Source organism: Lupinus angustifolius, chromosome LG09 (genome assembly GCF_001865875.1).
Source record: "Lupinus angustifolius cultivar Tanjil chromosome LG09, LupAngTanjil_v1.0, whole genome shotgun sequence".
NCBI classification, from domain to species: domain Eukaryota; kingdom Viridiplantae; phylum Streptophyta; class Magnoliopsida; order Fabales; family Fabaceae; genus Lupinus; species Lupinus angustifolius.
In genome coordinates, this window is record NC_032017.1 from 10,051,516 (window position 1) to 10,067,316 (window position 15,801).

The 15,801-nt window shown below is 34.2% G+C and overlaps 1 protein-coding gene across 5 annotated transcripts; it reads right to left on the reverse strand.

The window, feature by feature from the left end:
- LOC109356496 (heat shock 70 kDa protein 15-like) lies at nt 1,209–11,137 on the reverse strand. 5 transcript variants are annotated; one of them, XM_019599815.1, is made up of 11 exons: nt 11,004–11,137; nt 9,358–10,186; nt 4,951–5,332; nt 4,353–4,577; nt 4,174–4,269; nt 3,829–4,053; nt 3,010–3,198; nt 2,760–2,906; nt 2,410–2,559; nt 2,082–2,212; nt 1,209–1,763 (listed from the first exon to the last, which is right to left on the reverse strand). In XM_019599815.1, the coding sequence occupies exons 2-11, from the start codon at nt 10,143–10,145 to the stop codon at nt 1,580–1,582; spliced, it is 2,517 nt and encodes an 838-aa protein (XP_019455360.1). In that variant the 5' UTR covers nt 10,146–10,186; nt 11,004–11,137; the 3' UTR covers nt 1,209–1,579. The 5 variants fall into 5 exon arrangements, with proteins under 5 accessions (XP_019455360.1, XP_019455357.1, XP_019455358.1 ...); XM_019599812.1 differs by having other exon boundaries at nt 3,010–3,204; XM_019599813.1 differs by having other exon boundaries at nt 3,010–3,204; nt 4,951–5,301; nt 9,327–10,186.

The following is a 15,801-nucleotide window of genomic DNA, read 5'->3' on the forward strand; positions in this document are numbered from 1 at the left end:
CATATAAAATTGAAGTAAAAATTGATCAGTGTAACTCTTTTTAACCATTTTTGACTGAAATAATTAGATAATAGATATATTGTACTTGTAAGAAATGAGAACAATCATAACCACTATGAATAATTGAATACATGCACATGTCTATTACACTTCAAAGAACTTGATAAAATGACATTTTTTTAGAAAAGCGTATCCCTAATAATACTAATATATTCAAGTGCCAATTTAAAATTTCACTTTTTTCCCTGTGTCAATTTATGACTACCGACCAAACCACTTTTCCAACTCAGATTATCTTTGTCTATTTGTTGGTAGATACAATGAAACAAAATTAGGTAGTATGAAATAATGGCAAGTAAAGTAGAACACAACTTTAATATATTGTTTGAATAATAATATAGAATATATTTGAAATGGCCATTTCTCCAAAAGAAAAAAAAATTCGATTTTGTCTTGCGTATGAAAAACATAAATTATTTTAAACAATTATCTCCCATGAAAGACACATTGAAAAAAATACCTAATACATATTTCATTCCATTCATTTGCCAATCTCCCTTAGGTTGAGAAAAAACTTGTGTTAAAACATATTATCCAGAATAATTATTTATTCTTATGTCATCAAGATTTTATTGAGAATATTAAGTCTTCACACAAGTTTTTCTCACAACCCAATACCCCGAAAATACATATTAAATAAAATACTTGCAACGTTTTCACCAAAACATAAAATAAAGGGTTCTTGTTAAAAAAAACAGAATATGTTTCACTTAAAAACTAAATAAAAAAGTATTCGGTCCTATAAAAGCATCAATTCACTACAACATATTCTTCTTTGGTTTTTTAAACAAGGGTGGGTTGGTAATAACAAAACCCAATAAAAAAATACTATGAAATTTGATATATTTCAAACAAAAAACACATCAGCTACTAAGCTTTACCCATTTGAAAAACTTATGTTAGGAAACATACAATAAATAAGTCAAATATATTTATGTTTTTTTAGTACTACCATTTATGATTAAAACTTTAATTAGAATTAAAATTTTAATATATTATCACGATTTTATTGATTATTTCTACGTATAAATAACTTTCCATACTAATTAGATTCTGACTCTTCCCGAACTCTATTAAAAGGGGATAAATTCTAGTGGATTAACAGATGAAAATACAAGAAGAAAACAAGGGGAAAAAAAACATGATAATTAGCCATATGAAGTGAAAGGAAGCATTGAATGGGAAACAAACATTATAATTCAACTTGTAGAAATCGTACACAAATAATCTATAACTATAAGCCTGGTGAACTTAAATTTGGCCTATTCCCAAAGGGTTCCACACACAATTATTCTCTCTTCAAAACCTTTTTTTCTGGAAAAAATAAATCCGGATTCCAAAGACCACAACATTAAAAATTTATGCAACTGTCAAAATATATTAATAAAAACTTACTCAAATGATATGGCTCATGGCTCTATACCAAAGATCCAAGATTCTCAGTAGCCAAGCCAGCTTAGAAGTTAGTAGTGACTACAGATCTTGGCATGAGAATTTGAGAGCAAAACAACAACAAAAATTATACTGACCCAGCATTCTCTGGCTTATCAGTCTCCATTGGTTCAGTAGATTCTGGTGGGACGTCACTACTAGCGGCACCAGCATTCCCATTAGCATCACCACCCTGAGGTGGTGGGGTTGCTGGTGTTGGTGGAGTAACTGGCTTGGCCGGCTTTGGTTTCGTCATAATCGGCTTAGAGAACCTGTTAAGAAGTCGATATTATGTCAAACAGAAAACATAATGAACAATTAACTAAAAAAATATGATATACAATGATAAGAATCCGACATAAAAAAAGAGCAGCTCAGTGCACGAGGCTCCCACTTAGTGGGGTATGGGGAGGGTAAATGTACACAGCCTTGGAAAGGTTGTTTCCGGGATTTGAACCTATATGACCTCATGGTCACTAAGCAACAACCTTTTTAACAGGTTTATATAAACACATGTAGACCACAACAAAGGACTATCAATAGCTAAATAAGCTGAAACCACCTACACACAGAAAGAAATTGAAAAATACCTATCAACAGCCTCAGCTTTCTTTCTTATATCGGCAGACAAGAGTACAGGGTTGGCATATTTTGGAAGTGAGTCCTGCTGCTGCTTCTTCTCCCTAAGCCAGTTTTCAGCTTCAACACATTCAGTTAAGACCTATGAACATAAAAGGAAAAAACAATTTCCGATTAAAGCATGTTAGTAACCACTTATTTTGGACAAATAGTTGTTTTTTGTTATAAAAAAAAATCTCTCTGAGCTTTCTGTTTTGATTTTGAATACAAAACAAGCTAATCCAAACATGATCCGATAACTAATTAAGAAACAAAGGCAAGAAAATAGATCTGTGATACCTTCTGTTTCTCGTTGATGTCAATATGATCAAATTTGGGATCAGTTGACAATGCAGCTTCTCTGTAACTATTAATACAATAGATGAACTGATCAATCACTGTACCCCTCTCCGTATATTCTTTATAACGCTCTTCAACTGGATCACCTTGCTGCAACCACATAAATCTCCATTAAAATTACAAGCATAAAACTAGCATGGAAGTATCTCAAAACCACTTATGGTTGTGCACACAAAAAAAGAAAAGGGTAATAGCAACAGAGATTCACCCATCCCTTTCTCTTTGTACAATTTTAAAGTTTGAGAGTGAAAGCAAGAATTCTTTATTCTTTTACCCCCAAAACTTCTTACCTTTTTTAGTTCTTCAAGTTTGGCAACATATACACCTTTAGTTTCATCTTCGCCATCCTCATATAGCCAGTCTTCCACCTCCTGAAGTTTGGCAATAAAACCTTCCTTCTCTGGAGCAGTCACAAACTCTTCATATTTGTCATTAAGCTGGAATGATAGCAGAAAAATTAGTTTCAGCGATCATCAAATGATAAACATTTGCATTTGATGGTTTGACCTTGGGTAAGAGAAGGACATAGATAATCCTCACCTTGTTTCTCATGTCATAAACATAAGCCTCAACTGCATTTTTCTTGTCCTTGGTTTCTTCCATCACCCGATCTTGCAAAGCCATTTCAAACTCCTTCTCAACAGCTTTCTGAACATCCACAGGTATCATTGCTCCATAAACTAACTCTGCTACTGGAATGTTTGTTTTCTTAACCTTTTTCTTGGGAGCCTGAACCTACAACATCAGAAGCCCAGTCAGCCAAATTACAAAAATCAATTAGCCATACTGTACAACAGAACTAGTTGAAGCACAAAGTTCAAAAAATCAAAGTACAAAATTTGCATATATGGGTATCAGATTGTGCATTACAGTATATCCATCGGAGTGTTAAAATCATGTATAGAGTGAAGAACGAAACCATTTAAGTTTAAACCATCACAGTTTGGCACGAACACACAGAAATAACAAAATAAAACTTAACAATCAAGGTCATATTTGCAAAGTTCTTCCGGAAAATGTTTTCCAGTTTGTTTGAACACAACTTGAACAGGTACTATCCTCTTCCTTTCTAAAAACTATGTGGTGATAATACATTCAAGATCTTAACCTAGCTCCCTACCCCCAAAAAATAAATTCAAAACTGCTATCTAGAACCTCCTATATGTGAACACCCATATAAATACACAGCATGATTTGCATTGCCAAAAGCACCAATCAGACAGAAAGCTAGATAAAACAATAACTAGCTCAAAACAAAATAACAAAACCAATTAACGTCAAAAAGTTCAACAATGTTATAAAGAATTAAAAACAAATATTTCATGCATATGATCAAATATTCCTTTTAACAGTGCCAACCTTGGTATCAGAATCCGTTTGCACAGGCTTATCTCCACTGTCAAAGGTACCATTTTCCACCCCGGGGGTATCATCACTGGCCTTTGCATCTTGCATGTTAACATCACTGTCATTGAAGGTTGGAGGCACAGCAGCATTTGTAGGAGCTCCATCAGTGTCCATCTTGGTATTTTCTGCAGCTGATTCTTTGGAAACTGGCACCTCGACTTCTTCCTCTTCCAACATCTAAACAAAACAAGGAAAAGCTGTTACATAACAGGAATAAATGCTCTCTGGTTTATTACCATAAGCTTATCAGAGAAGGTCTGGCAGGAAAAAAAATCACCAAAATATAATGATACTTACAGTTGCCAAGTCCACAGATACGATTCCATGCAGATTCAATCGAACTTTAACCTTAACCTTTGCCCTTTCACTTTTTGTGCTTTGGAAAGGACCAATCTGCATACACATGAGAATCAGCAAAAGGACTGCCAAGAGGAAAGAATGTAATAAAGAAAGAGGACACTTGGAAACCCACTCACAGTATATGTGCTAATCTTAGAAGCTTGCAGCCCACTCGCATCACCATATTGTACATCAACAGAAAATGTTCCTGACCTGTAGAATGTCAGTGCCTTGATACTTGGTATGGGATTGCCTTTGGGGAAAACAACTGTACTCAGCTGATTATCTGATCCACTATTTTGTGCATCCGGACCAGAACCTTTCCATGAAAGAGAAATAGAGAAAGGTAGGCTTTCGTTGACCTACACATTATTAAATAAAATAGCAACATCATACCATGTACAAATCATAGTGTATGACCAATTCACTTCTCAGACATAGCAATTAAAAAAGCACAAAATAAACTGAAGCCAAATTCCAAAAGGCCTATACAGAGGCAAATACAAGAATTCAACAACCAAGCCTTAATCTCACCAGGTGGGATCAGCTAAGGCATATACCAGAATAAGTAATTAAAATAGCATAACAAATGCTTAAGTGTGTTTTCCTAAAGACTTTAGCAGTTTAGTACAGAATAAGTACTGGGGATAATAACCAAACAAGCTTACAAAAGTGTAATATATGAGGCTCTCTGAGCTGCAGTAGAAAACAGTGCAATGGAAGACAAAACTTTACCTGAAATTCTCGTACTCTAAATGTTGGACTAAGAATTGCACACTGCAAGGCGCAACCCCTGGCAACGCATTCACTAGCATTCATTGTCCGCCTAGGGTCCTTTTTGAAAAACTCTGTCAATATTTTATTTATAGCTGGTACACGAGAACCTGAACCAACAATCTCAACCATGTGTACATCTTCAACCGTAAGGCCTGCTTCAGCAAGTGCCTTCTCCAAAGGTCCCTTCACACGTTCCAGAATTGGAAGACTTAGTTGCTCAAAGTCATCACGTTTGATGAAGCTCCTGACATCCTTCTCATCCATTAAGCACTCGATGTTCAGAGGTGCCTCAGGATTTGCACTAAGCACCTTCTTTAGCTTCTCACAAGCAGCTCTGAGCCTTAGAGAATTTGGCCTATTCCCAAAGGGTTCCACACACAATTATTCTCTCTTCAAAACCTTTTTTTCTGGAAAAAATAAATCCGGATTCCAAAGACCACAACATTAAAAATTTATGCAACTGTCAAAATATATTAATAAAAACTTACTCAAATGATATGGCTCATGGCTCTATACCAAAGATCCAAGATTCTCAGTAGCCAAGCCAGCTTAGAAGTTAGTAGTGACTACAGATCTTGGCATGAGAATTTGAGAGCAAAACAACAACAAAAATTATACTGACCCAGCATTCTCTGGCTTATCAGTCTCCATTGGTTCAGTAGATTCTGGTGGGACGTCACTACTAGCGGCACCAGCATTCCCATTAGCATCACCACCCTGAGGTGGTGGGGTTGCTGGTGTTGGTGGAGTAACTGGCTTGGCCGGCTTTGGTTTCGTCATAATCGGCTTAGAGAACCTGTTAAGAAGTCGATATTATGTCAAACAGAAAACATAATGAACAATTAACTAAAAAAATATGATATACAATGATAAGAATCCGACATAAAAAAAGAGCAGCTCAGTGCACGAGGCTCCCACTTAGTGGGGTATGGGGAGGGTAAATGTACACAGCCTTGGAAAGGTTGTTTCCGGGATTTGAACCTATATGACCTCATGGTCACTAAGCAACAACCTTTTTAACAGGTTTATATAAACACATGTAGACCACAACAAAGGACTATCAATAGCTAAATAAGCTGAAACCACCTACACACAGAAAGAAATTGAAAAATACCTATCAACAGCCTCAGCTTTCTTTCTTATATCGGCAGACAAGAGTACAGGGTTGGCATATTTTGGAAGTGAGTCCTGCTGCTGCTTCTTCTCCCTAAGCCAGTTTTCAGCTTCAACACATTCAGTTAAGACCTATGAACATAAAAGGAAAAAACAATTTCCGATTAAAGCATGTTAGTAACCACTTATTTTGGACAAATAGTTGTTTTTTGTTATAAAAAAAAATCTCTCTGAGCTTTCTGTTTTGATTTTGAATACAAAACAAGCTAATCCAAACATGATCCGATAACTAATTAAGAAACAAAGGCAAGAAAATAGATCTGTGATACCTTCTGTTTCTCGTTGATGTCAATATGATCAAATTTGGGATCAGTTGACAATGCAGCTTCTCTGTAACTATTAATACAATAGATGAACTGATCAATCACTGTACCCCTCTCCGTATATTCTTTATAACGCTCTTCAACTGGATCACCTTGCTGCAACCACATAAATCTCCATTAAAATTACAAGCATAAAACTAGCATGGAAGTATCTCAAAACCACTTATGGTTGTGCACACAAAAAAAGAAAAGGGTAATAGCAACAGAGATTCACCCATCCCTTTCTCTTTGTACAATTTTAAAGTTTGAGAGTGAAAGCAAGAATTCTTTATTCTTTTACCCCCAAAACTTCTTACCTTTTTTAGTTCTTCAAGTTTGGCAACATATACACCTTTAGTTTCATCTTCGCCATCCTCATATAGCCAGTCTTCCACCTCCTGAAGTTTGGCAATAAAACCTTCCTTCTCTGGAGCAGTCACAAACTCTTCATATTTGTCATTAAGCTGGAATGATAGCAGAAAAATTAGTTTCAGCGATCATCAAATGATAAACATTTGCATTTGATGGTTTGACCTTGGGTAAGAGAAGGACATAGATAATCCTCACCTTGTTTCTCATGTCATAAACATAAGCCTCAACTGCATTTTTCTTGTCCTTGGTTTCTTCCATCACCCGATCTTGCAAAGCCATTTCAAACTCCTTCTCAACAGCTTTCTGAACATCCACAGGTATCATTGCTCCATAAACTAACTCTGCTACTGGAATGTTTGTTTTCTTAACCTTTTTCTTGGGAGCCTGAACCTACAACATCAGAAGCCCAGTCAGCCAAATTACAAAAATCAATTAGCCATACTGTACAACAGAACTAGTTGAAGCACAAAGTTCAAAAAATCAAAGTACAAAATTTGCATATATGGGTATCAGATTGTGCATTACAGTATATCCATCGGAGTGTTAAAATCATGTATAGAGTGAAGAACGAAACCATTTAAGTTTAAACCATCACAGTTTGGCACGAACACACAGAAATAACAAAATAAAACTTAACAATCAAGGTCATATTTGCAAAGTTCTTCCGGAAAATGTTTTCCAGTTTGTTTGAACACAACTTGAACAGGTACTATCCTCTTCCTTTCTAAAAACTATGTGGTGATAATACATTCAAGATCTTAACCTAGCTCCCTACCCCCAAAAAATAAATTCAAAACTGCTATCTAGAACCTCCTATATGTGAACACCCATATAAATACACAGCATGATTTGCATTGCCAAAAGCACCAATCAGACAGAAAGCTAGATAAAACAATAACTAGCTCAAAACAAAATAACAAAACCAATTAACGTCAAAAAGTTCAACAATGTTATAAAGAATTAAAAACAAATATTTCATGCATATGATCAAATATTCCTTTTAACAGTGCCAACCTTGGTATCAGAATCCGTTTGCACAGGCTTATCTCCACTGTCAAAGGTACCATTTTCCACCCCGGGGGTATCATCACTGGCCTTTGCATCTTGCATGTTAACATCACTGTCATTGAAGGTTGGAGGCACAGCAGCATTTGTAGGAGCTCCATCAGTGTCCATCTTGGTATTTTCTGCAGCTGATTCTTTGGAAACTGGCACCTCGACTTCTTCCTCTTCCAACATCTAAACAAAACAAGGAAAAGCTGTTACATAACAGGAATAAATGCTCTCTGGTTTATTACCATAAGCTTATCAGAGAAGGTCTGGCAGGAAAAAAAATCACCAAAATATAATGATACTTACAGTTGCCAAGTCCACAGATACGATTCCATGCAGATTCAATCGAACTTTAACCTTAACCTTTGCCCTTTCACTTTTTGTGCTTTGGAAAGGACCAATCTGCATACACATGAGAATCAGCAAAAGGACTGCCAAGAGGAAAGAATGTAATAAAGAAAGAGGACACTTGGAAACCCACTCACAGTATATGTGCTAATCTTAGAAGCTTGCAGCCCACTCGCATCACCATATTGTACATCAACAGAAAATGTTCCTGACCTGTAGAATGTCAGTGCCTTGATACTTGGTATGGGATTGCCTTTGGGGAAAACAACTGTACTCAGCTGATTATCTGATCCACTATTTTGTGCATCCGGACCAGAACCTTTCCATGAAAGAGAAATAGAGAAAGGTAGGCTTTCGTTGACCTACACATTATTAAATAAAATAGCAACATCATACCATGTACAAATCATAGTGTATGACCAATTCACTTCTCAGACATAGCAATTAAAAAAGCACAAAATAAACTGAAGCCAAATTCCAAAAGGCCTATACAGAGGCAAATACAAGAATTCAACAACCAAGCCTTAATCTCACCAGGTGGGATCAGCTAAGGCATATACCAGAATAAGTAATTAAAATAGCATAACAAATGCTTAAGTGTGTTTTCCTAAAGACTTTAGCAGTTTAGTACAGAATAAGTACTGGGGATAATAACCAAACAAGCTTACAAAAGTGTAATATATGAGGCTCTCTGAGCTGCAGTAGAAAACAGTGCAATGGAAGACAAAACTTTACCTGAAATTCTCGTACTCTAAATGTTGGACTAAGAATTGCACACTGCAAGGCGCAACCCCTGGCAACGCATTCACTAGCATTCATTGTCCGCCTAGGGTCCTTTTTGAAAAACTCTGTCAATATTTTATTTATAGCTGGTACACGAGAACCTGAACCAACAATCTCAACCATGTGTACATCTTCAACCGTAAGGCCTGCTTCAGCAAGTGCCTTCTCCAAAGGTCCCTTCACACGTTCCAGAATTGGAAGACTTAGTTGCTCAAAGTCATCACGTTTGATGAAGCTCCTGACATCCTTCTCATCCATTAAGCACTCGATGTTCAGAGGTGCCTCAGGATTTGCACTAAGCACCTTCTTTAGCTTCTCACAAGCAGCTCTGAGCCTTAGAGAAGCCCTGGCATTCTGGAAAACATCAATCTTGTACTCCTCCTTAAATTTTGCAGCAAAGTAATTGAACAAAACCTCGTCAAAATCCCTTCCACCCAAAGACCGATCATATGAATGAGCTAGTATTTTAAGCTGCCCCTTTTTGAATCCAGCAATGCACACTTGCATGCTTGCATGTCCAATGTCCACAAAGGCAACATTCAGCTGATCAGTTTCATGAAGATCTGTCTTGTAAATCCCATAGGCCAAGGCAGTCGCCGTAGTTTCGTGAATGAGGTGAAGTGGGCGCAAACCAGCAATCGTGGCAGCATCCAAGACTGCCCTCCTCTCAAGATCAGTAAAATAAACTGGGATTCCAATGCAACAATCAACAACAGCAGCATTGAGATTTTTCTCGGCGATTTCTTTAAGATTTGACAACATCATTCCGAACACTTGTGTTGGGGTAAATGTTTTAGCTTCACCCAAGTAGCGTGCATGAATCAATGGATATCCATCAGGGCCTTCAGTAACATGAAAGGGCAATGACTTGATATCCCGCTGCAATTCGGGATCAGAAAATTGTTTGCCAATTAGCCTCTTAATCTGTGAGATGGAATTCTTGGGGTTCATCATAGTGGTAGCAGCCCCAGCAGTGCCGATGAAGCGTTGCTTGTCACCAAAGCATACAATAGCAGGGGTTTCACGCTTGGACTCATCATTGAGAACAACATCAATGCCCCTCTGCCTCGCAACCGCAACAATGCAGCTTTCATTACCAAAATCTAATCCGACCACGCTCATCTTTGTGAATTAAAATTAGATCCGCCAGCCAAAACAAAAATCTGAAAAACAAATAAATCACCACATTTACATCCAGAAAACATGGACTGCTTCATGACTACTAAACAAAAAGCACCATCACCACAAAGCAAATAGAGGGCTTGAATCAATATCATATAAGCATATAGATATAAGGCGCTCCTGGTGCACAATAAATGCATGGTCCAGGATAGATCTCTCTTATAAATATTATACCAGTTACTTAATTTATAAGCTTTAAATTCTCTACCTAAAAATGTTTACAGTATAATCAGTGTTTTAAAGTGCATTCATAAACGGCAATTGCCGCTGCAATATTGCAGTTTCGGAGTCTCATCAACGACATCACAATTGCACTAAACACAATGTAACCACAATTTAAAACACTGAGTATGATATAATGTTATTGTTTCATCCATTTAGCTAATCTTTAAGAACATTTTCAAAATCAACCGCTCCCTCAAGCATCCTTGCTAGAATTTTTCATAAACATAAAAATCAGAATCAAATAAAACAGTAATTTAACAACATGAAGAACACTAATTACTATGATATAAACATTTCAAGTTCAACAAAACGAAATCATTATCTTAATTCTCACTATAAAAAGGATCAAACGATCCAAAAAAACACAGCACTAGAAATCAAATCAAACGAAATCTGTTCAATCAAAATCAAATCAGACCAAACACTACAAAATATGAATATAAAATCAAACTAAAAACTAACAATCATTACACATAAATTAATCAAATCATAGAAAAAACGAATCTAAGAACAAAAAAAGCACAGATCTAGAAAAAAACGAAAGAACATGAATCAATAACGTTTTTTCATTACCTTGCGTTGGCGTAGCGATTCAGAAGAGAAGAAGAGAAAAACGACGAATCGAAGAAAGGGTTTCGATTTTAGAGTGAGGTTCTAGAACAATCTCAACGATACTATTATACTATTGCTACTACTACATATAAAGATAGAAAATCAGAAAGGGACTTAAATGCAATTATGAAATTTAATTTTGAAATTTCTTAGATAACCTTTCTATTTTATAAATTTTCAATTTGGGTCCTACCAAACGATATAGTCATAGAGATTGTGTCATTGTGCTTCTTCTAGAAACATCTATTTGTTGAATGGTCGGTAATGTTTTTTTAGTTTTTTTTTTTCAGAAAAAAAAGACAAACCTAATTTCCATTTTGGATTTATATTTGTCTGATTTTTTTATTAGTTTGGGCTTTTAGTTATTATTAAGGTTTTTCTAACTTTTGGTCGATTTAAGTTTTTAACTCTTAGACTGTTTAATTTGAAGAATGAAAATATATGTGTGAAAGAGAGAAATAAAGTGAATTTTATTCGATAAATGTTGATAAGATTTTACTAATTGCTAAACATATACAATGTTTATATGTTTTTTTTCATTTTCAAGACAATAGAATATTTGCGTTTTTAGGTTGAATATTGCATTGTCTATTTTTTATATGAGAATGTGAAGAGAAATGTGTATTTTATTTTCTATTGTTTTTATTTGATTGTGAAAAAATATATAATAGATATTATTTTTTAGGACAAAAATGCTACTAAAATAAAAATAGTTCAAAGAAATATTTACTTTAGGGTATGATTGTAAGTGAACATTTTTCTTGTCCCTTTCTTTCTTGCTTGAATAGGCTTGATATCACAAAGGAAATAAACAACAATTCAACAAAGTTTAGGTATGAATAAAACTAAAATCTTATTGTCCAATATAACATAGTCTAACTCAATTGGGTCATGGGTTTACTCAATTATATTATAAAACAAATTTTATAATTGATTTAAGGCATTATTTTTTGGAGTTGGGATCCTCTCACATACTGGATAGTCTTGTAGAAGAGTATGAGGCCCAGATTCATTTGATAATTTAAAAATAAATTTTAATTAAAAATAACTTAAAATCTAAGCTATTAAAACTTTTTAAATAATATATGTCATCTTCTCATTTAGTACTGAAAATGATTTGGAATCCATTTTTTTGTGGTCCATAACATCGAAGCTTTTTTGACATGTTATGATCAAGATTTTGTTAGCTCTCAGTGCTCATCAACTATTCAACTTTAAAAGAAAAAATGTATATAACCTCTTAAATTTGACACATTTTGCAAATAAGAACTTCAACTTTAATTTCATCCTAGTCAAAGGAGAGAGGGAGATTGTATGTTGAAAACATATGAGCAAAAGATGCTTGAAATTTTCATGTGTATGGAAGAATAAAAACCATCATCCCCACTATTATTACTTTTTATTATATTTTAAATAAATAAATCAATGATGTAGATTAAAAAAATGAAGGGTTAGATTTCACTGTTAAATAATTTAACAGAAACTTAATAGATGAACTTATTCTATGAATGTAAGAAGTTTAAGGCTTGAGTATGATGAAATTAAAGTTTGTGTTTCTATTTGCATGTAAAGTTTAACGAGGTAATATATGAGAAAAAGATTGATTGAATGAACATAATAACTCTATTTTAAAGCTATCTTGCTTTTAGATTATATTTAAGATGCACATGTGTCAATGTTATTGTTGGTGCAGCGGAAGCGATCGTTGCGTAACGTTGGCCACAAACAATTAAATAATGTGCATAGAATAAATAAAAGAGAAGAAACAAGAGAATTTGTTAACGAAGTTTGACCAATTGTGCCTACGTCCTCGGGAGTGCTGAACGACGAGAATAATGATTACAAACCCTATCACACCCATGAGACCACCTGCCTACGAGGTGTTTCTATTTGATGTTTATATCCGGTGTATATTATAACAAGGGACTTTAGTCCAATATATAACATTGTATTCTATATAATGCTAGGTAATGTGAGACTTCATATAATATTATATTTCAAACATCTGATATTTGCACAACAAAATTAGTGGTTAAATGTTTCATATATATAGAATTTCCTCATATCATAATATAAGTTAGGAAAATAATATATCCTCCTACTAATACTAGCCTCCTATCCATAAGAAGATAACATGTGTCACAATAAGATACTTTATTTTATTAATGATTGAATTACAAATGACATGTATCACTTTTTTGTGGGTATAAGGATTAGTAGGAGGATATATTAATGCTCATTAATGGTAATTTAATATTGAAATTTGTAGCAATTTAAGAACACAATTTTAACTTGATACCAATTTTTTCCTACAATATATTAAGATATGAATATTAACTATGTTTATAAAAGCAAACTAATCGAATCAAAAGCTCAGGGTAGAGACAAAATATATCTTCTTATCAATTGTTTTATAACTATTCAGTAAATATAGTTATTATTTTATTTTAATTATTTTTTTTAGAAGTTGGTTCAAGCGTACAAAGTTGTCATCTATTTAGAAAGAAAAATCATAAGAATATAAAATAAATTTTTTTTATGTTATATGCTGGGATTTGATTGGTTTGGTACATGAAAACATGATTTTTGAATAGAGGATCTTCTTTCTACTTGAGAGTGTATGCTCCCCTTGAGCTTCACCCGACTACTTATTTTTTATAACTAGTTTGATCTCAGTTGTTCTTTTCTCGACTTCATAAGTAGAGTCATCAACCTCCTGAAAATTACATCAGTTGAGATGTATTTTATCATCTTTTTCTTCCCTTCATCTATTTTCTGTTGACACATTTTCAGTCATCTTCTCGCTCTTTCTATTTGTCGTACTTACAATCTTCAAGCAATATTAGCCATAATTTTTAGTGGTGAAGGTCATATCTATTAATGCATTTTTAGATCGATTTTCACAATGTAGTGGTTATCCGAAATAATATTTTATTCTAAGGGGACCTTATGGTTGAGCACCCATGCAAGCTTTATAAGTTTGATACTATGAGTCTCATATACATTTATTTTTAAAGTTGTTAATTTGATTTTGGATAACTTACATTGTGTAAAAATTTATTTTGAAATTTATTTGGTTAATGGTAGGAAACAATTTATGTAAAGCATGAAGATTTATGAGTATAATTTCATCTAGTATAAAATATTGGCTAATATTAAATATTAATAAACATAAAACAAAGGGAAAATATTGAACCTTTAATATTAATTATCAAATAAAATATTAAATAATTTTTATTATTAAATATTTGTTAATATTGTTAAAGGAAAAAATGTTGAAACTTCAAACGAGTTATATGAGACAAACCTTAGCTCCATAAACTCTTTTTTCACAACTCTAAGCCTATCATTTAATTACTCAATTCATTTATATCACCTACTCGAAAGTTATTAAGTAATACACCTTTCTTTATAGAGGTGTCTACTATGCTCTAATACATTAGACATGTAATATCAAATTTAAAAACACTTTTTATTTTATTTTATGGTTAAGGTACTTAGCCGATACCTACCCAACACTAAATCTATATTGGCTTGAGATCTTGATAAGTCCCAATTTTACCTATTTTATATTGGTATTTGGTGTACTTTCTTAACTCAAATTGTTCATAATATCACAATTTTAATGCATGTTTCTGTATAAATTGTTATTTGTGTAGTTAGCAAAGTCTCACTCATGAATATTTCAATTACAAGTCATTTAGATGAAAACGTATGTGAAAATCATGACAAATTAGAAATCTGAGGATTCGCTCAGCGAGACAGACATCACTTAGCAATGAGGCATTCGTTTATCAAACCTAGCTCTCACTAAGCGAGAATGAAGTAGAAGATTTAGCAAAACTCTCTTAGCGATCCAATCTTTGCTCAACAAGCAAGAAGACTTCGCTCAACAAAAATGAGACATGAGATTGAGAAATTATCATACAAGACTGAGATCTCACTCTTTGAGAATGACTTACTTGACAGCTTCGCTTAGTAAGAACCATCTCGTTGAGCGAGAATACCTAAATTCCACCACTTTATATGCAAAAGATGTTCATTTTTATTTGATATTTTGGAGAACCAGAAAGTCACATAGGCTTAACATTTTCTTGGCATTTTAGCTTGATTTTGAGTGTTCAATGAAGGAATAGAGGTTTAAGGAGTAGAGATAACAACTTTGGAGGAGTCTATTTTTCTCTTCAAATGAACTATTGATCTTCTTCATCCCTTTGTTCAAGGTACCATAAGAATGAGTAGATAAACATACTTCATATTGGAATTAGTGTTGGAGAATATCTCCATCCGAAATCCATAGATGAAATCCGAATGTGTATGCCCATATATACACCCAAATGGAACATTCATAGTCCAGACCGAAGAAAACCCAAATGAGTTCATGGTGAAGATGAAGAACATACCTTGTTGAGCCATTTCCGGAATCTCGAAGGTATGAGGGTGAGATGATCTTCCTGATGATAGAGCGCCGAATGGTTTTCCTGAGTTTCTCTCTAGAGGGGAATGAGATAATCCTTAGTTTCTTGAGAGTGTGTTGTGTTGTGTTGATTAGGAGAGGCTTGTCCTTATGTCTTATGAGCCTTATGGATGAGTGGATAGTGTTATCCCATTCTGGATAACATTATTCTCATCCTTCCTTATTCTCCTCCACTTTAACACTTGAAAACCTGTTGCTCTACAAATGGGGACCATAACCCATAAAAGTAACCCTGTAGTGGTTACTATTTAGTTGCAATAATTCTGATTCAGTCCCTTCATC